Source organism: Plectrocnemia conspersa, unplaced genomic scaffold, assembly GCF_051122295.1.
Source record: "Plectrocnemia conspersa isolate PC_06_02 unplaced genomic scaffold, ASM5112229v1 ptg000002l, whole genome shotgun sequence".
Taxonomy (NCBI): domain Eukaryota; kingdom Metazoa; phylum Arthropoda; class Insecta; order Trichoptera; family Polycentropodidae; genus Plectrocnemia; species Plectrocnemia conspersa.
This window is the reverse complement of record NW_028277166.1, coordinates 14,080,763-14,103,732: the sequence shown is the minus strand read 5'-3', so window position 1 is coordinate 14,103,732 and position 22,970 is coordinate 14,080,763. Positions and strand designations below refer to the sequence as shown.

The 22,970-nt window shown below is 27.7% G+C and overlaps 1 protein-coding gene across 1 annotated transcript; it reads right to left on the bottom strand.

Moving 5' to 3' along the window:
* Window positions 1-6,049: 6,049 nt before the first annotated feature.
* On the bottom strand, window positions 6,050-15,659 carry LOC148237776 (uncharacterized). The gene is made up of 5 exons (XM_088205677.1): window positions 15,612-15,659; window positions 6,719-11,565; window positions 6,588-6,660; window positions 6,425-6,514; window positions 6,050-6,356 (listed from the first exon to the last, which is right to left on the bottom strand). The coding sequence occupies exons 1-5, from the start codon at window positions 15,642-15,644 to the stop codon at window positions 6,321-6,323; spliced, it is 5,079 nt and encodes a 1,692-aa protein (XP_088061803.1). The 5' UTR covers window positions 15,645-15,659; the 3' UTR covers window positions 6,050-6,320.
* Window positions 15,660-22,970: the final 7,311 nt, after the last annotated feature.

Here is a 22,970-nt window from a genome sequence, read left to right as displayed (position 1 = left end):
ACATATGATCAGGGAAAGGGAAGGAGATCAATGACACTTCTCTCCTTAACTATTTTTACAATCTGAATCAGTTAAGGCAAAAGTATTTATTTTTTTTTAAATTATTTTAATATATTTTCTGGCCGTTAAAATAATAAAACTTAAGGTTTCACAACCTGTTACCTGTTCAAAGATAATATTTTACTGGCGTTTGCCGTAATGGTTATATTAAAAAGCGTACATTTTCTTTTGTTTGTGTCATTCACAATAAGTCATATTTAGTGTGAATTTCTTTCGATAAGGATCGCTGACTTTATCTTTCAATTCCTTTCAGCCATGTTGCTAAAACGCCGTTTTTTAAACGAGGGTTTAGCAGCATGACAAGAGAACACGAGCTCGAGAACCAGCACCAAAGACTTTTAGAAGGACTTACATAATTTCAATGCGACTACGTACGACTTATATGCTTCAAATGCAAAAGACAAGAAGTCCATTGCTTTTTTTAAACTCTTTCAACGGATCTTGGAACTTTGGGCAAACGCTACAATATATTTATAATATTTTATATGCTTTAAATTAAGATTTTCATTTATATTTCACTTTGACATACATGTCAAAGTATGAAAAATATAACAACTCGTGTGTGGATAATTGCATTATAAATCATTAAACTATTGATACTTTGTTTAAATTTATAATATGAAATATTAATTTTAATTTTTTTAAATATTATATTAGGTACACAGTTTTAGAAACTAATGATCGCATTGAGTCTTAGAACGCTGCACCATAAAGAAAAATGACGCATCGTATATAGAAAAACCGCGTAAACATATGTATATACATGTAGACATTTATAGATAGTATATTATAATAATGTGACAAACTTTCCAGGAACAATTTAATTTTGTTAAATAGATGTTTTATATTTTTAACCAACACTGGACACACAATGGACCAGTATTGGTGAAGCTTTTCCGAAGGATTTTTTCAATCCCGGAAGTCGAGATGAAAATATTTGTTGAATCAATGGAATTTCCAGAAATCAATAATTTTTTGTATTTTTATTGAAAAAAATATATTTACCATTTTTTTGCTTAAAAAAATAAAATACATTACATAAAAACAAATATTTTTTTATTAATAAAAAACGCATTACTTAAACATTTAACCTGACTCCGTATTTTATACTGACTGCATACTCAAACATTTTATCTGATTGTGATTGATTTGCAGATGTAAGAATGTTACACCCCTAATAATATACACATATGTATTTACATATATTATCCATTTCGCTTAATAAATCACAAATTGAAAATTTTTACATCTGAGTTGGTAAATATTTTTAAGGTTTAAAAAATGTTTTTAATTTCGTGATTTTACATGAAATTCAATAAAATTACCATATTTTTATTCAGAGCATATTATAATTGATAATTGACACAATTTATTTCTCACCTACTTCAACCATTGATATTAATATTTTTTCTTTTTAAATACATAGCATTTATTAAATTACTGTTTTACATTTTAGATGCGCTGAATCACATTCATCATAGTCACAGTTTTTGTGTGAGGCAATAAATAATATATCGCAGGTTTCAATTCATAAATCAAAATCTAAATTTGACTATCACGCGGTCAGGTTCAAATTATTTATCAAAAGTCACACGGAAACTTGGAGGTCTCATTTTTTAACATCCAAGCAATAATTGTGTTATGTTTCATAGCATAATATATTGTTATATTATACGTTTACAGCATATTTTTTGATATTTTACAAATCGCACATGCTCGATGGTGAGAGCATCGTACACGCGGGATCCGGATCTAAATTTTGCAATTTATATGCAACCTTACCCAAGCGCAGTTTTATTTGATTTATAAAATGTAAAATTTATAGTCGTTCTTTGTGAATTGATTTATATATATTTAAGTAGCGTAAATCATTCATAAACATTAACGAGTGTTTTTCGTCTTATCCGCGTCGTTTTGCATAATTGATTCTGTAATGATGAAAAAATGTAAGTTATGTTTTTTATTTAATTAGGCACGTATGAGGTTAATGTGCGTACACGTAAAAGTTTTTATTGATCCATAACTTATTATCTTAAATCATTAAAAATAAGATGCACATATCGAATATGATAAATGTTCGGTAATTTTATTTTTACATGGGTCACGGTATAACGTCTATATACCTTGTATATTGCGTGTTCGAGTGTTATTTGAACGATTTATGTAGACATTGGACGATCAAAAAGGTTCTTTACATGTGAAAAAAATACTTCTTGACCTTTAAATTTTTATGAGTTATAACATAAAATTCTATATATTTTACCACAATTAAAAAAATATTTATTAAGTTGAATACAAATCTGGAATTTTAATTTACATTATATTTTAATTATAAAAAAAATATTTAAACGTAATATTTCACTGATATATTTATAGGCAGAATATTCGTTTATGTATATTATGTTATTAAATTAAAACGTTTATGTGCTAACGATGTAAATTATTTTTATAAACCTTGATTGTATGAATTTTATTAAGACTATTTTGAAATTTTGTTAATATCGGTATTTGTTGACATCCTCTACTAAAACCAGATATAAATCACTACTGAATCATTCACTCGTGGGTGTTTAATGCTTAAAAGTCAATGCTGAATTTAAATTTCGTTACATAAATTAGAAAAAACAATAATCTTAATATCCCAATTTAAATCTCATTGCATTATTTAATGTTGACATAACATCCATAAATGTAAATCGATGATGAACGCGTATTTTGTTCTCTGGTTAATGCTTAAGAGTAGGAAATACTTTTATTATGAATAATTTTAAACGACCCACACAATAATTAAACTTTGAGGGTAGACCGTGACATTATTTATTGAGATTATACGTTCTTATGCTTTATTGCAAGAACATCAGGTTTTTAATGTGTTTGTATGATAAAAAGCGTATATTTATCCCCGTAATATTTAACAATTGCTGTACCTAATAATATGGTATTATATATTTTTCAACACAGCATTAAAATAGATAGTTATAAAGACTCATTAAGTAATTTCACAAATACCTTTTCAATTTGTAAAAATGTTTGGATCAAAGTAATATCTATTTTTTATAATATATGTAATATACTCGTATAGCGGAGTAAGTTATACAGTTAATAGTAAATAATGGTAATTAAAAAAAACAATCATTTATATATTATCTCTAAATAGCCATAACTTCGCAATTTTACTGTTTATTTATTGCGTATAATAGATAGTTCATATAGGTTAAAGGATTAATATTGTGTATGAATACAATAATCACAATATTTGCATAGAAAATAAATAACGTTTGATATTTAATTTTAGAATTATTGAAATTAATGCCAAATGCAAAGAGCAGTAGCGAAGAAATTTTAAATAATCTGACAGTTAACAGATAGGTAGAACGAATAGGGCTTTCATTATAAGAGCATATTTTCAATATTTATTTTTTTTTTATTACGAAACTGGTAAATATTGATAAATACAAATTTTACCAAAAGTTCGTTTAGTCAGAGTCAGAGTCGATTCGAGACGAACTCATACTCACGAATAAACAGACGACATCCGTGGAAAACCGTGGAAAACATTACCATAAGAGACATCAGCGGATCGTCCAGAGGACATCATGACAACAATCCCAGTTTCCTCACCAACACTCAGTCTACGGAATACAACTCGGTGATAATTCTCTATTGTCGTAAATTGTACATATGTACACAATACAAATTTTGGCTGCAAAGTCACACCCTTTCGGCCTTAAGACTCGAAATAATTATATACATTTTTTTTATATTTAATTGTAAACAAAATTTAATATTGACTTTCATTGTTGAAAATGAAAAATGTTGCTGCTTTTTACTAACTAAATACAATCATTTTAATTTAGAAATGTCGAGTTCATTATTAAGATAATCCGGCAAGTAGCCAGCCGTTTTAAAAAGTGAAATTGACGCACCGACCGTGAGAAAACAAAACTTTATTGCGTTAACAAGTCATTCAATTTGTTCATCAGCTTTACGACGGTAGGTCTGTATTATGCCGATCAATGCATCGTAAATGCCAGCGATAAATTAAAAGTATCAGTCATATATGTTTCTATAAATGCATTACAATACAACATGGCGCTAGATTGCCAGACCTCACTTGTTTAAAATACTTAACGGCCGCTTCAAACTTTTTTCAGCGTGTTTAAGCTTCACGCATCACTCAAAAGTAATATAAAATATATTATAAAAATACTTGCTAGACACAGGATCCAAATCGACAATTTCTGCAAAAGATATTATTCCGACAACATTAATTTTAACAAAACTTTTTAACTAGAACAGATGAAAAAGAACGAAAAAGCAACCGCTTCCCTCTTCAAATCACTCCTGATCAGATCAACGTCAGAAATCCAGAGTTCAACCCGTTTTGAAATTGTCTGAATTAGATGCAAATATAGAAGAGGACGTACGTATACAGGAATAATTCTAATTACCTAATAAAACCATTATCTTATATATTAAACACCTCTGACACAAAATACAATAACATTGCAGAGTTATAACTCTAAACCTAAGCATATCTTAACCCACATTTTTTCAATACACACAATATTAAAAAAAGTTCAGTATAGTTTATATATGTTGACAGAAATGGCTTATTGTTAAAGCACAAAAATAATATTTCTACATAAATAAAAACGGCTTAATTTGTCGATATAGAAATATTTAATAAATTTAAAATATATATCCTAAGCTTCTATGAAAGCTTTAAATCTTAATATCTGATATATATGCTATTATTATGAATTATAATTTAAAAAAATATTATAAATTGTATATATTTCATTTAAGAATAATATGCCATCTTTTTGTAGCTTTTATAATTTAATTAATATTACGAATATTTTATGCTAATAATTTAATTGTGATTTTCAACGCGTTTTAAAAATATATATTATTGGTTTCTAGCATGACTAATAAAATAAAATAAATTTATTATCCTTAATGTTTTTTAATGATAATCAAAACAAATTTAATGTTATTTTAAATAATATCAAAGCTTTAAACCAATATTACCTAGCAAATATATTTTATAAATTTATTTATTTAGTAAAAAATATTAAATGTATTTTTACTTTACACTATATTGTTTCTTCAATTATAAACTACACTTAATTAATGTATTTTATATTAATTATTATGAAACTATTGTCGGTAATATTTCTATATTAAAAAAAAAACCTAATTACAGATTTATTTTCACTTTTAAAATATAATTTTTAAACATAAAAACAATAACTAAATGTTAATTTTAACATATAATAATATATAGTTATTCGTAAAATATAGTAATTTTTAAAAATATTTATTCATAATTAATGGAAAAATTACTTTTCAATATTTTTATGGTCCAATATTAATATGACGATTCCAAAAAATAAAAATGTATTACTTAAATAAAATAAATTTAAATTGTGACTATGCATCTCATTTTTTTTTTTTTTTTTTTGTCTCAGTATTATTTAACTTATTTCGATTTTTTTTAGTGTATTTGTAAACGTATACGTAATACACAAATTAATGTACTTTATTGTAACCGTGTTATAAAATATTCATTCTCATGCGAAATTATGCAGATAAATAAATATATACATAAATCATTTATTATCCTAAATATATTTTTTTATGCTGCTTATTTCTAATAATAATTTTATATTTATAATAAAAATTATTTTATTCAAAAAATCTTTAACATATTCCTTATTTTTATTACCAAAATAGTAAAATAAAAAAAATCTTTCAAAATTTTGTAGATTGCATATTTTTATTTTCTACAGAACATTTTACCTATTGATTTAAAATATTATAATTTTTTAATAATTCAATTTTCCATATTAAAAAAATTAAAAACATTTTATTATATTAATAATAAGCGGTGGATTAAAATAAAACGAAAACATTAATTAAAATATCTTATTTATATTTTCTTAATTATTTCCTAAAATTTAATATAATATTTAAATGAAAAATCTTTTTCTAACATTTCAATGATCCAGTAATAAAGGGAAACAAATCAAAATTGTAAAAAATTATGTAGAATTAAAATTAGCTAAATTTGTACTAATTTTTATTTGAGAATCGCTGAGAATAGTATTTATTTATTATCTCAAAAATTATAAATTTCAAGTTGTTTCCCTCTAATAATGGGTAATCGATTGATTTCACCTATGCAAAAAAATAAATAGAAATAGTTTTTCTTTAGATTCGTAATTTAAATCATGCAACATAAACTCCTCTGTGCATCAATTAGCAGCATTTGCAATATTTGGTGCTACTACCTAAAAATAAAAAAAAACATGTATGTAAAATATGAAAACGTAATGTCATAATAATAAAATATAATTACATGAGGATGAAATCCTGTTTCGTCAGCAGTGTAATGGACAGTTACGGGAGTTCCATCTGGAGATGTGTATTGATATGAACCTCGAACAACCTAGTATTTAATAAATTATTTCATTAGTATTATATATAATTGATATAATTGTACTATATAATACAATACGCACAAATACTCTTTTATTATCGATTTTCTTCATTACGCCTTTTTGATAAGCTGATATTCCCGTTGGAGTTTCATACCTAAAAATAATTTTATTTAGATTTATTTTTAAAATATTAATGTTTTTTATACACTTACTTATAGCCAAACTCTGCTGGAAAATCTGAGTCGTCATCTTGATTCCAATCCGATCGCATAGCATTCCAGTCGTACTTGATGCTTCCTCGCTTTTGATTCGTATTTTTTTTGTTGCTATATTTTGTGTCGCCTTCTTTTGGATAATTTGTTTGTGTATGTTTACTTTCTTGGCCAAGTGCACCATCACTTGGTCCACTTTTTGCTCCCGTGATTTTTCTTGAGCTATCTTCATCGAATATGTGATGAGAATGATGATTGTGAGGACGAATTTGAAGACGGTCATTAGGTCCATCATCCGGTCCATCCCGATCTTTTGATCCGTCAATTTCAGTCAGTTCAAGAATGTTAGGTTCAGGTAAATTATGATGGTGAGAGGGGATTTTAATTGGAGATTCATCTGGTGCAAATGTTCCAATTGTCAGCTTTTCTCCTTTATGTTTGTGACATTTATCATCATCATCTCCGTGAATTATACCATAGTGTATATTTCCATTCTTATCATAACTCACTTTATCTGTATCGTAATGATATGGTCTTTTTTCTGCCAATATGTATTTTATATCATCGTTATCGTCATCATCAGCACCTGGACGGCGATGGTGATCGCGATCGCGATCGCGATCATCATCTCTATGATGATCACGATCACCATCTCTATGATGATCACGATCCCGATCACCATTTTTATGGTTATGATGATCGCGATTACCACCATTATGTTTATGATGATCGCGATCATAGTCATGATCATCGCGATCGCGATATTCATCTGGACGAATATGATAGTGATATTGATCTCCGCGATGCTGAGAATTGTGAGACTGACCGAATGATTTGGGTGAAGCAGTATCGTCGCTCTCAGGTACATACTTGCTAAATTCAACACCATCACTTAAATCTGAAGTAACATCACTCTTTTCAGCGGTGGTGCTTTTTCCAAATCCGCTGTTAAGCCCAAACGATGTAAAGCCTCTAAAATTTTCTGCCATCTCCATATAATCTTTACCTCCTCTAGATGTTACAGCTCGTCCAGAAATATCTAATCCTTGATCGTTTTCGCGGGATTCTACGTGAATTTCAGGCGTCTTTGTTGAAATATCTTGACCGTTTTGGCTTGTCTGAACTGTAGTCATAATTTTAGTCACGTCTTGTAATTTTGTGACACTTTCACCCGAAATTGGCGTTGCGCTCTTCTCCGTTGGGTAAATATTCAAATTGAACGTCGTAGGCGAATCGGATTTAACGTCAGATTTTGAAATCGGCACTTTGGAATCTGATGCAATTTTATCTATTGATTTGGAAGGCGTTGCATTCGACTTTAAGTTTAAATTTTCATTAACAATAGATTTAATGCTACTTGTATTTGCAATATTTAATCTGTTGACAAATTTAACTTGTTTCAAAGTTTCAACGTTTTTAATATCATCTGTCGTTGTGCTGCTTATTATACCACTATTTTTATCGTCTGTGTGACTTTTGATAATACCTGATTTTGCATCGTTTCCTATCACAATATGTTTGTTTGCTAAAATTCCGAACGTAGATGCCTTTGTATTTTGACCTCCAACCAATTCTACACCTAGCTTATCATCTTTTTTTGTCTGGCCTTGGTTTATTTCCAACGATGTTTTTATCGATGCCTTACCGATTTCATCATTCTTTACTAATTCTGACTCATTTTTAATATCAATACTTTCACTTGACGACACTCTCTTAATACCAAACTCTGAAACTTGTTTATTATCTTTTGACAATAAATCTTGAGTAATTTTTCCAGAATTAATTACATCCTTCTTTAAAGATTCATTAGCAGTTGAAATGTTCATCTGATTTGAAGTAGTTTGCTTTACTCGATCAGAAGGTCGTCTAGAATGTAATGTATTTGTATCATGAGATGATGAACTAACACGATTTATATCTGCGCTAACTGCGGACGTTTCGTTCTTTTGAATGTCAATCTTTGGAGCTTGAGTCGAAATTTCATATTTTAAAATACCACGTTCCCGAGTAATTTCAGCGTCTGTTTTACCTTCGGTAACTATGCCGTGTTCACTATATATCTTGTTAACATTAGTGTCAGATATAAACGGTGATATAGTTTCGAATTTTGATGGAATATATTTGGATTGACCTCGATTCTTAGCTACAATTTTATTTAATTGAGAAACATTATCTTCATCATCGTCACTTCCACTATTTAATCTTCTATAGCTAGACTGTGATGTTTTAAGATCATTTTTCACTCTTTTTTCATTAGAACCTTCCAAATATACTTGTAAAGGTTTAATTGTTTCTAATGATTTAATCTCATCTGTAATATTTTTGCTTAAATCTTTTTTCTGAGATTCTAAGACTTCTTTTTGAATATGTTCCTTTCTGTTATTTATCAGAGTCGTTATAGTATAAAGTTCCTTATCAATTGTATGAATGTGCTTTCTTTTAGAATATTCTTCAGCAGAGTAGCTATCTCTTATTTTTTCTTCATTGTCTGAATCTTTTCTTAAATTATGAATAACTTCGCGTTCCTGAATATTTACATCAGGCGTTTTTCTTAAACTAGACTGGGGTGTTTTAAGATAATTCTTATCATTTGCATTTGCTTGAATTTGATCGATGCCCTTTGAATGTACTTGTGCAGCTGTTATTTTCTCCAACGCTTCCACTTCCGCAGTAATATTTTTTTTCATATCTTCATCATTCGTCTCTAATATTTCTTTTTGTATATATTTTTTCCTAGCGTCAATTAATGACGATATTGTCTTAATTTCTTTGTCAACTAATCTATCATACGAGTCTTCATTATCAGTATTTTTATCAACGTCAATTATTTTTGGATCAGATGTTGTTATTTTATTTTTGTTGATTTTTTCAAGTTTTTCTACAGTACTTTGATATTTAGATTCATAATTTTCTTTTTTGTCTGAATTATTATCAACATTTTCTTTTATTTTATTAATTACAAGAATACTATCAGCGGTCTTATTTCTTTCCGTATCTTCAAAGGATTCTTCCGAAGTATGATCATTTAAAAATTTATTTCTGTTTGCGGTCGAATATTGTAAAGAGGATATTCTTGATGGATTTTCTTTCTTAATATTAAAATCACCGCCGTTGCTATACGTAAATCTATTTTTGTCTGCAGTCGAATATTGTGAAGATGGTCTTTGGAATGCATGATTTTTTTCTACATCTTTATCATCTAAATCTTCACCATTGATATATGTAAATCTATTTTTATCTGCTGTTGTATATTGTGAAGAAGGTTTTTGGATTTCATGATTTTTCTTCACATCTGTATCATCTAAATCATCGCCATTGATATACGTAAATCTATTTTTATCTGCAGTTGTATATTGCGAAAATGGTCTTTGGGTCTCATTATTCTTCATTTCTGTAGTCCTATTTATTTCGAATGCATTTGTAGGTTCTTTGTAATCATTGCCATTTACATACGTATTTCTATTTTTCTCCACAGTCGTTAATTTTGAAGGAGCTTTGTTTCGACTTCCAGAATTTTTGTCTGCATTCTCTTGCATGCTTGATGACTCTGCATTTGTAGAGCTATTTTTAGATACATCAATAATATTTCTATCATTGCTTACTTTATTAATTTCAGGTTTTCTAATTAAAGGTCGTTTAGCAGGAGTTATATATTTTGTATAATCTACCGATTCATCATATTCAGATGTTTTATTATATGCTTTAGTATTAATTAGAGGAACATCTTCATTTATGATTGGAGTAGGCTGTGTGATTCCAAATCGCAATCCATTTTTTTTAACTACTTTTTCTAAATTTGATTCATTGGACGAAACAGGTGTTTCTTCGTCTACTTCTGAAGCTTTAGCAGCAGTTTCTTGTTCAGATAATTTCAATAAAGCTTTTTCTTCTGCAATTTTAGCCAAAAGAGTTCTCATGTATGGAAATAATTTAGGTTTGGCTTGCGAATCAGGAGCATTATTAGATGCAAATCTTCCGGATTGTAGTTCTTCTACTCTTTGATTGAATTTAGTAATATCTGGATAGTTATCACTGTGCTCTTCATTTTCCTTTTTGTGCTGCCCATTATCATGGTTTTCAGCAGCAAACCTAATTTTTCCTCTTTGGTTTTTCGGAGGATCTGGAGAATTATCAGATAAAGCTAAAGCTGCATTAAATTTAATAGCTTCTATTTTTTTTTCGAGCAATTTTTTATTAATCAATTCGTCTTCTTTAATATTTTCGTAATATCTGTCTTTGTTAATTCTCTCTTCTTCTTCTATTTGATGACGAGATATTGTATATTTAACGTCTGCTTTAGAATCTAAATTAACTCGTTTAGTATTTGCTCCTATAATAATCGTGTTATTCAAAGTCATGTTATCAGATTGTATTGACCATTTATGATGAGTTTGTAGATTATCCCCATCTGTTTTGTTAATTATTTCTACAATAACTGGAATTTGATCTTCTATTTTTTGGATAGTTGTCACTCTAGAGTTTCTATTTGTTGCCGGTGAGCCATCATTGTTATTCTTCTTGATAGTTTTTACTATTCTTCTGGATGTTTTAGCTGGCTCTTTGACGGATGTTGGAGCGTTAAACATTATGCCATAATTAGATCCGTGCATTAAATTCGCCGATGATTTAATGGCACTAATCATATCGTATTGAGGATTAGTTGATTTAAATTTGCCATCGGTTTCGTTAGAGTGCAAAATGGATAATTTTACTATCGTTGGCGAAGAATCACTCGATTGACTAGTGTTATTATCAGATGATGTAACGTTGACATTTGATATGTTTTCTTGTACATCTTGACTTCTATTCGGAGCGGCCTTCACGTGCAACGCTATTAATAGGAGTACCTGCGAATAAAAAAAATCAACATTCCGTTTAGTAAGAGTATTATTTGCTAAAAAATATAATTAATTATTGGACGAAGATGTCTAGTGTTGAGAATCGTGTCCGGCAAGTTAAAATGTCAAAGATACTCATGAGTAAGTATTGTGTGAAGTCTTTTGCACGCATGCCGAATTCTAAGTTGCATAACGGAGATTGTGCAATTGGAATTCATACGTAAACGAGTCATATTTCACAGTGTCCTTTAGATTTAATTTTTTTTATATATTTATAGAAATGCATCATTTTAATATAAATATAATATTAACAATTGATGTTAAATATTTGCAAAGCAATAAATTTATTTTAATGAATGCATAATTTTGGTATGTTTATTTATATTATTAATGTATATTAATATAAATGACTCTTTGAACTATAGCATTTAAATCAAGGCCAAGAAATTACGTGAAAGTTTGAAGATCAAATCCGGAATGCGTATTATGTAATACAATAAATAAATACAGGTGTGTGTTAAAAATATAGTTTATATTAAAACACTCTAACTCAATATGTCCTTATTTATTTTAATAATTTAAATATACCAGAAGTATTACGTTATCAATACAAATTAATAGTACTCAGATGTCGTAAAATATTAAGTCTTTACATTTTAAAATTCTATACAATCTGTATGTTAAGACTGTTTTATTTTACATTTTTAAACATATTACAAATTGCTACAGAATATTTCATTTTTAAAATGTTAGTTTTTTTACTAAGCTTTAGGTCAAAAAAATATTTATTGGCTTTCTCTTAATATCGAAAAAATAAAACGTGAGTTTAACATTAAGGTTTTTCCCCACTATTTGGAAACGACCAAAATTAATCTGATTAAAAATCTGGGAAACGCGATAGCATTCTGAATAATTACTCTTCTATTAGTCCTTGCTTTGCTTTGCATTATTAATAAAATAATCTTATCGCTATTAAAATATTTTTTTAGTAATATAACTATGAACAAACAAATCATTTTTGCCGAATTTTGATATTAAAAAAAGAACAGGATTGTTATTGAGACGTTTGATACGGTTGGGCATGACAGTTTAACTATTAAAAAACCTAATTATAATAAACATTTTAATTTTATTAAAAACACTTGTTGTATAAAAATGCCAATTTCGTTTATTAATAAAACCGAAAATCAGTTAGATCGTGACGTAAGATTTTCTGTATTGCAATCGAGAGCTGAATATTATTTGTCATATACGGATTAAAAATATTCCGCGAAAGCATCAGTAATATCTTAATAGCCATCAAAAGTACTTTCATCACAACAGGCAATACTCGATTTGAACAAATCGCAAGTAAACTGCATTTAATGCAAGGTGAGGGTTAAATACGCCGGTATACTTTTAGACTCGAAGCTAAAATTTACTTTAGATGAAAAACAACCCAGATCCAATTGGCTTGTTGCCATTTTGACCATAAAAACAATATTTATTAAAAAATCCTATTTAAACAGATAATTAGACCAATAATAATCTATGCTTGCTTGGTGTGGAGTAACACTAGTAATAAAAATATTTTTTTAACTACAGGTTATTTAAACTTATGTGATAAATACATATATAATACACACTGTTTAACTAACATTTAAATTATAATTTGGGATTGTAATACCGTTAGTTACAATATCAGTAATACAGGTATTAGGGTTTCAAAAATTTTTTTTTGCTTAAATCCGTACATTTTATTTGCTTCTATGGCTTAGAACTACAAAAATGACCATTCCCATATTGCTTTGAAGTAGAAGCAGAGAATAAAATGATGCTCATTGTAAGGGATCAACCTAATATCAATATAATACTCAATATTTTCATAAATAATCATAGGTAAAATTTAATATATCTTTCGAAAATAAAAATTATTAATATATTCTAGAATAAATAATAAAAGTGCGATAATTAAAATATGTTTTTTTAATAAATCACATATTAATCACATAAATGTTTTTAGAAAAAAAATATATCGCATTTTAAACAAACATATTTACAATTTTCTATGCACTCTAATCTGAAAATTTTGACTAAAAATAAAAATATGTTTTATTGGAATAAATTGCTCTCTGGTATAAAAATATAGGAGGCATCCAGTAACATGATTTTACAGTTAAAATGATTTTTTTCTGACAATAGAGTATATGAATGAAAGTGAAGAATTAAATGGGACAAAATGGTTTTTGTACACAGTCTTTTTATTGATTTTTATCTATTATTTAGTACTCGTTGATTAAAGATCAGCATATAAAGTATTTTTAGAAGTACTTGAATGTAAGGAAGATTGTTTAAATGCTTCTTATTGTTTGAAACACGAAATATGCATAAACAGACAAAGGGATAATTGGTCTTAAATGTCAGCAACTAAAGTCGAAATTTGACATGCTTATTTATTATATTATATTGAAGCATTGGATTTTTTCATAAAATTCGCAACCATGTATCAACAAACAACAATATATACTTTCAATAAATGATCAATTTTTTTCGGTCTTTTTTTATTACCAATCAATAAAAAAATGTCAATACCGGTAGTATGGGTAATACCGGTATTTACCATTTTTCTCTCGGTAATACCGGTATTATTGCAATCCCTAATTTTAATTATAAAAATATTATAACTGACTAATATTATTACCACTAATTTCTTAAAAAACAGACCAAACATAAATTTAAATGTCTTAAAACTGGATTCCAAGTTAATAAAATAAATATGAATAATCTTAATAATTTAAAATAATTCATTTGAGTATTTTATATATTTTTTATTTTGTAAAAGTTTCTGTATTTTTCATTGACTTATATATTAGTATTACTTTTAATTCTAATTATTTTTTTTAATTTCCTTTATGTCACTATAAAATGGAAAACGTAAATTATAAGAAATACTTGTTATCTTTATTTTGTAATAGGCGTTTATGAGAAAAAAATACAGGTATTATTCAGTCGAAATTAAGTAACGGTATTTGCGTCATAATGGAATGCAATAAAAATGCATCTTACGTAAAATATATATTCATATGTAAATTAAATACTTTATTTAAAAAAAAATTACTGATGATTATTTTCAATATATATAGTTTATATTTTTAAGTGTTTTTATGGAACCACAGAGTTTTATGATTTGTTTTATGCCTGTTGAGAAATCGATTAGGCAATTGGCGTGAAAACAATTAGTTTTTGGAGCTAAATCCAAACACATATTGTTAAAAAAAAATAAGTCGATTATATCAAAGACTATTTTTAACCACTTAAACGCCTGATTTTTTTACAATATATTTTTATATGAATAATTTACAAATTATATTGTTTTTAATTACTAAAGATTTATATACTGACTTAATTTATCAGTACACCAAGTATTTAATATTTATATTTAGAAAGAGATATTGACCCATGAAGAAAAATAACAGGTGACTCACTAAAAAGTCGCTGGCATTTAATATATTTCTGTACAGTAATTCTAAATAATAAAACAATTACTGATTTTTTAATAATTAAAATCAGCAACGGTGACGCGCTACATCTAATACTACTTATATAACTAGATATTTTTATTATCCCAAGAAAAAATATTCATGTTATTTTAAAAATAACACTTAAAAACAACAACTGAAGAACCAATGTCAAACTACATATTTTATATATTGAATATTATTTAAATAATAAAGTATATATTATGCAAACATTATATATATGTACTCAATTTATGTATTTACGTGCTATTTACGATAATTTAAAATTTAATATGATACGAAAACTACAATTAACGTTTTAATCTAGTTAATTTACAAACATGTCAATGTCAACCGCTGGACATCTACATATTAATTTACATTTTTTACACTATAAATTAGTTTATTATATATTTAATTTAAACACAATGTTGTTAGTAAAAATAAAAGAAAAACACGATAATATATAATGTAGACAATGCACATATTAATAACATCACTCGATATAGCACTACATATACAATACAACAAAAATATTGCGAAATCCATTGTACTCACGATGGCCTTTATTTTTACTCTTGACCGTATCATCGTTATTCGATTACTAATCCCGCGTTACAAATGTGTTTGAATATATAAAAGTGAGAATAGGAGAGAAAAAAATGCCGGCTCTCAAGAGCATCTTCGGCAATACAGCAAAGATATCCGGTTTTGATGTGTGATGACCGACAGGCACGCCTTGCCAACGCGAAAAGCAATAAACGACAATATTAATGGACGGTGTCCGAATTCAGTACGCACTGTAGAGTTTAACGGTACCTTTCGGCAATCAACTATTCATTTGGAAATATATTTTTTTTATTATAATTTTTCTTTAGGCTCATATTTACAAATGATACATTTTAATTTAGCAAGAAAAATATTTGTATATTTTTTAACGAGATTTAATTAATTACTTTGAAGTCAGTATACAATATACGGGGAGGCCTAATAAAACAGCATTTCGTTAACAAATATTGTTCTGCAGGAATTCTGCGGTGAATTTATGTTATTCACTACTAGTGATGGTAAAGCGATAAAAGCTGTCAATAAATCAAAGCAATTTTTTCTAAAGCCTAACCAATTGAATATTTTTTTATAACACAATATTATATATTACTTAGATTTTTAATAATTGATTTTGATATATTGTATTTTAATAATTTATTGTCAGCTGTTATCGCTCTGTCAATACTAGTCGGATACAAATAATGAATAACTTAAATTCACCATAATGTGATAGAGAAGATAGAGTAATTTAGTATTTGTATAATATAATAACATATATTATTGTACAGATTTATTATATGTGAATACTTAATAGCTTCTCAAATTGTATAGTCGTAATATTTAAGTGTAAAAATAAAAGCAATATTTTATATGTTTGGCAGTACTCCGCGTGACGTGACAGTTTATATCAGAACTTGGCAGCACCGTTATGCTTTTAGCGTTTTTAAAATGTCCACATAACGTATTCGTCTCACCAAGTTCGAATAAAAAATTCTGCTATAAAACAATTCCTTATGCTTATGGCGTTATTAACAAGTTAAATAGTAGATTTTAAGCGGAAATATATAGTGAAAAATAGATTTAAAAAACTAAAGAACAAAACTGAAACAGTAATCCAAATATAAGTTTGCGATAAATCTTTTCACATTAAGAGCATACAAGTAACTTAAATTAAATGCACTTATAAATTCACAATAATTTTCATAAATGGGAAAAAAAATATTCAAAAAGCTGAAAACGCTGGGAACGCTAAGTATGACACGGTAAGCAAAAAGTGACTTATGTTAAAAAAAACTTTGATCAAAACATTAATTTTTAAATTTTAAAACAGTTTACATAGACATTGTATTTGTACTTTTTTCGAATAAAATAGGTCCTACTTTTTTAAAAAAAATTTGGCTTACCAAATTGCAACATTTCAGCCGTTAAACACTATCGACACCTACAAGCACCTAGTGAGACACAATCTTTTTATTTTTTAATAATTATTATAGCTTCAATTATTATAGAAATGTGTAAAAGTGATTCTAATTCAAGTGTACGTGAACATAGAGTGTGATAAATTTACTTTTATTTAGTGATCGCGAGTGTGATAGTAATATTATCTAAGAAGACTGGAGTGAATTTAATCCAACAAGCGATTATCAAGATTTTCCAGAAGCACAAATTTTTATCCAATAATAGTGAAAGCATCAAAGAAGTGATCAATTTATTTATTGCCAATGATTTGTTCGAAATAATAGTTTCGGAAATAAATTTATATCATCGGCAAACATCTCACAAATACAAAAATATAGAAAAAATCCGCAAAATGGAACGATGTGACAGTAAGTGAACTGAAAAACTGGTTAAGTTTACTTATTATAATGGATATAGTTCATAAGTTCAACAAACCCCATATTCGAGACGTGCATATTTATAAAAACTATGTCAAGAAATAGATTTAGACAAATTTTAACTTTTTTGCATATTGTTAAAAAATCAGTAATGGCAAATTTAGGCAAATTCAATAATGTTTACAATTCAAAGCAAAATCTTTCCCTGAATGAAAGAATGATTCAATGGTTAGGAAGAATTTTTGGGTATTCAGTCCTTAACCAAATATGGAATATTGAATAGAACGGTTTGCGAATCAGATACCGGTTATATTTGTAATTTCAAACTATACACCGAAAATTCTGGAAGATTAGTAAACACGGCGATGAAAGTAATAAACCTATATCTAAACAAGTGGCACCGCGTTTATGCTGACAATTTTTAAAATAAAGTTTTACTCGCATAATATTTATTTGTATGGAAAACAGAACTTTGTGGAACAATCCGAAAAAATTGGAGTCTGCCAGAACCGCAAAAATATAAAATAAAGGCACCTACAGATGAAATATGGCAGAAAAGGTAAAACGCTTATCCTAATAAGAAAAGAGATTTCAGAATTATATCTACCTTTCATAACAACCATATGATAGACATGAAGGAAAAAACCAATACGACCGACCTTACAATTTATAAGGCCGGTTTCACACGTGCCGGATGGATTCACTCAGCACCGGGCCGGCGTCGTGTAGTGGGGATGGTGTTGTATGGGCTAGTACCTACCATTTCAGACGTGCCAGACGAATCCATCCGGCACCGGCCCGTCGCTACCCATACAACACCACCCCCACTACACAGCGCCGGCCGGTGCCGGGCAAATCCATCCGGCACGTGTGAAACTGGCCTTAACCTTAATGTACAATGGACTGTAATAAATATATATTATGTATATTTCACCATAGTAACATGATATTTTGAAAAAACAATTGAATAAAAAAACATTTGTTTTTTTATTTATTTTATTGCGCATTGTTTTATTCGTTCAGTGTCTATCAAAATTTTAATCGTAACAGCAACATTGCAGAATTTAATGCAATCTATCGATTCTGAAGACATTTCACCAATTTCTACCACATCTTGCGTGCCTGTGCTGTCTATCCACCAGAAAGGCTTTCGGATAAGCTGAAAAACCATCAGTCAGTAAAAATAAAAAGTAGGGAGAATGGTGTGAGAAGAAAATGTCGTGCTTGTTCTGCTTATGTAATAAGGAAAGATACAGTATACATATACAGAAGTTGTGAAATTCGCCTTCATATTGACGAATGTTTTTATACGCATCAAAAAATATTGAAAAAGATAAAAAAAGTGTAAATAATAAAAATAAATAGTGATATAGTGTGGTTGATAAGTGTAGTGATGAAAATAAATGTGTCCGTGACAGTTGTAAGCAGAAAACGTACACCGAAAAATTTGGTGAGTGCAAATATATTTTATATAATTATATTATGTTTAAATAAAAAATTATAGTAGCATTCTAACATACATATTATTAACTGATTTGTAACCATTGCAACCATTTTCAATTTACCCCGAATATTAAGAATGAAAAATACATATTTATTCGTTCATGATTTTATTCCTTAGAGATACTTTTAAGTGCAACAATATTTTTTTTTCAATTATTTTACAATATACTAATACAGCGATAAATTATCCGAATTGTAGCTTTGTCCCCCCGGTTTCTTAATATGTGATTCATTGCGATTTTTTAAATGGTGAGGAAATTTACTTGGTAAAAATGTTCGTAAGTTATTGAATGATATGTTATGGAAGTTCTTTGAATACTGTGTTATCTAATTTATCTACATATACCGTAACGATTATGTTTTTTAATTTTGCAATAACATACAGAATTTTGGGTTGAAAAACTTTGTTAACTGATATTTCGATTTATTTTGATTGGTTTTATGTTTACCTAGCTAGACAGCCTGACCCTGAAATTTATTTCTGTTTAAGAAGTATTACATAAAATACTATTTTTTGTATGAAATAAATAATTATGGTTCATATTTTTCATAAAAATGGGATATGACGATTCTTTTTACAAAAAATTGAAGTAAAATATAATTTATTTTTCATTTGATAGTACAAAGAAAAAGTATACTAACATCTCTAATTATTATATAAAGGCAAACTTAATCCCAGTATTTTTTTATTAAAAGAAAACGCATGACGTAGGACTCATGCCTGAGTTCGCGACAACTAAACAATGTTTTTTTAAAGACTCGTATACGAGTCCTCGGGCGTTAAGTTGTTAAATATATTTTTTTATTGTATAATAATATATTTCACTAAAAAATTGAATTTAAAAATAATACAAATAATATTTTTTTATTCTGGGAACATATATATTTTCTTTGTTCTATATAAATTGGCAATCTAAAACAATTAATTATTTTCTGTTGTGTATCATAAACATAATTTTTAGATATATGTAGTACAAATGAGATTAGATATTTTTATAGGTCCTTATGTCTATACCTCTTTAGAATTGTATACAATGCATTTTCATTTGTAAATATATCTAGTCGTGCTAATTTAAAAAAAAATCATATTTATAATTAACTGCTTTTATTTAAAAAACATAATTGTGTGTATGTAATATTTTTGTATACATCACTTATTTTAAATATATTTTGCTTGGGGTATTTTGCAAAATTCTTTAAAATGCTTTAAATGCAAAAAAAATACCGGAAAACTGCTTTACAGGTAAAGACTATTGCTTTTAATGAGTAATTTGTCTTTAACGTCATTTAATTTTGCCATTGACACCAAAATTAAGGATATCTCACATATTTAATTTTTAAAATGTTAGTTTTTGTACTAAGCTTTAGGTCAAAAAAATATTTATTGGCTTTCTCTTAATATCGAAAAAATAAAACGTGAGTTTAACATTAAGATTTTTCCCCACTATTTGGAAACGACCAAAATTAATCTGATTAAAAATCTGGGAAACACGATAGCATTCTGAATAATTACTCTTCTATTAGGTTCTGCTTTGCTCTGCATTTTAAATAAAATAATAATATCGCTATAAAAATATTTTTTTGGTAATAAAGCTATGAACAAACAAATTACTTTTGCCGAATTTTGATATGAAAAAAGTACAGGATTGTTATTGATAGAGATAGAAAAGGCGTTTGATACGGTTGGGCATGACAGTTTAACTATTTAATTACCTAATTTTTTATTTATATTACACATTAAATTTTCTTAAAAACACTTGATGTGCTTAATGTTTAAAAATATCACTTTCGTTCATTAATAAAACGGACGATACATCAATTTTTTTAAATATATTTTGCTTGGGGTATTTTGCGGAATTCTTTAAAATGCTTTGAACTGCTGTTAATGTAAAAAAAAATACTGGAAAACTGCTTTACAGGTAAAGACTAATGCTTTTAATGAGCAATTTGTCTTTAACGTCATTTAATTTTGCTATTGACACCAAAATTAAGGATATCTCACAATATAAATCGCAAATAACTATAGAACTTTGGCAAATATATATATTTTTATTATAATTAGGTTTATATTCAACTTAATTTAATTACCAAGCTTTAACTAATTTAAATAAAAATGTATAAGGATCTGATAACCAGTCCTCTTATTATTTTAATCAAGTAATTTAAAAAAAACATATAATTTATTATATAACTGTAACTAATCATATGTTTGTATTATATTGAGGTATGCTAATACTTTATTATTAATTTTCTCATATACACATATACATAAGTGTTTCTTAAACGTTTTTTTATTTATCTACAATCTTTTTATTTTTTTGATGCGCATAGTTTAAGTGAGCAATAAAAACTAACATTTAAATATGTACCATATAAGGTATCTCTTTTTTTAATAAATTTAAATTTCAATGGGATCTTCCTTATCCAGACACAGATCGAATTGGATTAAACCGGAAATCATAGCAATGTGTAATTTTTTTTGCACACACGGCTCACTATTATTTGTTTTGAAAACCAGATTCTTGCTGGGAATCTCACGTGTCATATTTTTTTGGTATTCTATTTTATTAGATAACACGCCCTGTATTTTTTAACGCACTAAATATAAACACTCAGCTCGACGCGAGTAAAAAATGATACTAAAACTAATTAGTTGTACATTTTATAATAAATTTTATTTGCGCTTTTGCTGTTTAAAACAATGACTTAAAATCAGCATAATGCTAAAAATTGTATGTAATAATTTTAACAAATAGGATTGAACGACAAATAACTAGAAAATAAAATATTATACAATAATAATCATATATTTCACACTTACTTTTTTAGTAATTTTATAGTATAATACGCGTTATTTGAAACAGTTATTTTTTATTATGTATAATTTGAGATTTTATGAGAAAAGTAATAAAAATTATAAGGAAAAGGTGTTTCTAAATTGTTAAATAACCATGTAAAGTTTAACCGAAATTTTATCTCACAACGGATGTGATACAATCTAATAAGTACGAGTATGCAAAATAAAACATCGTTAGAGTTCAACGAACGGATTGTCTCACGCCTCATCAGTGATTGACAATAATGAATAATTTAGTGAATCTCATACTGCGCGAAATAAATCTCAATTGATTGTCCGAATTGATCTACGACTTTTAAGATCATTAAAAAGAACAACACAGGTCAAATTTATGTACTCACCGCGGCAGTTGTAAACTTTTTATTGATGGCCATATTACGAGGACTAATTTATTTCTTGAACGAACATATTTGAGGGAACTTTATGAGATGTATTTTTAATATATTCTAAAGGTTCTCAAATATTTACACAACAATTCTTTATTTCACTCAGCTTTTTATCTTATACGTAATTATTTTATGCATGTGTTGACTTGCGATCTTCTCGTGTGCGACTGATGAAAATGATCTTAGAAATTCTTCTTTTTATAAAAGACATGTAATTATTACGCTAATACACGCCATCGAACAACGTAAATATACATACATTTTATTAGGTAATAATCGCTTGCACAATCGGGGAAATGTATGTTAAGGATTAGCGCTATCGAAAATGTGTTACTAAAGTTCTATTAGCATCGTGTTTTAAGTTGCGGTTTACAGTAATTTATCACATAATGGAATTTGCAAATATTAACATTTTTATTTGTAAAAGTATTTTCTTCTGTGGATTTTAATAATTTTCGCATAATTTTAATTCACCAGAATAATTTACCATAAACGATTCCTTTTTAAACGACGTTTCTAAGGTTTGTTGATCCCAATAACCGGATTGGTTTAATATACGCTATAATCGAATCGTATTACCATTAGCTAAAACTCTGCAAGATTCTCAAAATGCCTGTGAAATTTTATTTTTTGATTTACGAACCTGTTACACTTGTTTTGGAGCTAAAGGCACGAGAACTTTATACCACGCATCGAATATTATTATGATACGTGATTGTCGAGGTATAAATATTTTATCTCACGCACAATGGTATTTATGACAGTGTACAATTATTGAAACTAGCGA

Coding starts and splice junctions, on each gene's coding strand:
- LOC148237776 (XM_088205677.1), bottom strand. CDS start 15,644: ATGATACGGTCAAGAGTAAAAATAAAGGCCATC. Junction 11,566..15,611: donor GAGTAAAAATAAAGGCCATC/GTGAGTACAATG, acceptor TTTTATTCGCAG/GTACTCCTATTAATAGCGTT. Junction 6,515..6,587: donor TCGATAATAAAAGAGTATTT/GTGCGTATTGTA, acceptor ATTAAATACTAG/GTTGTTCGAGGTTCATATCA.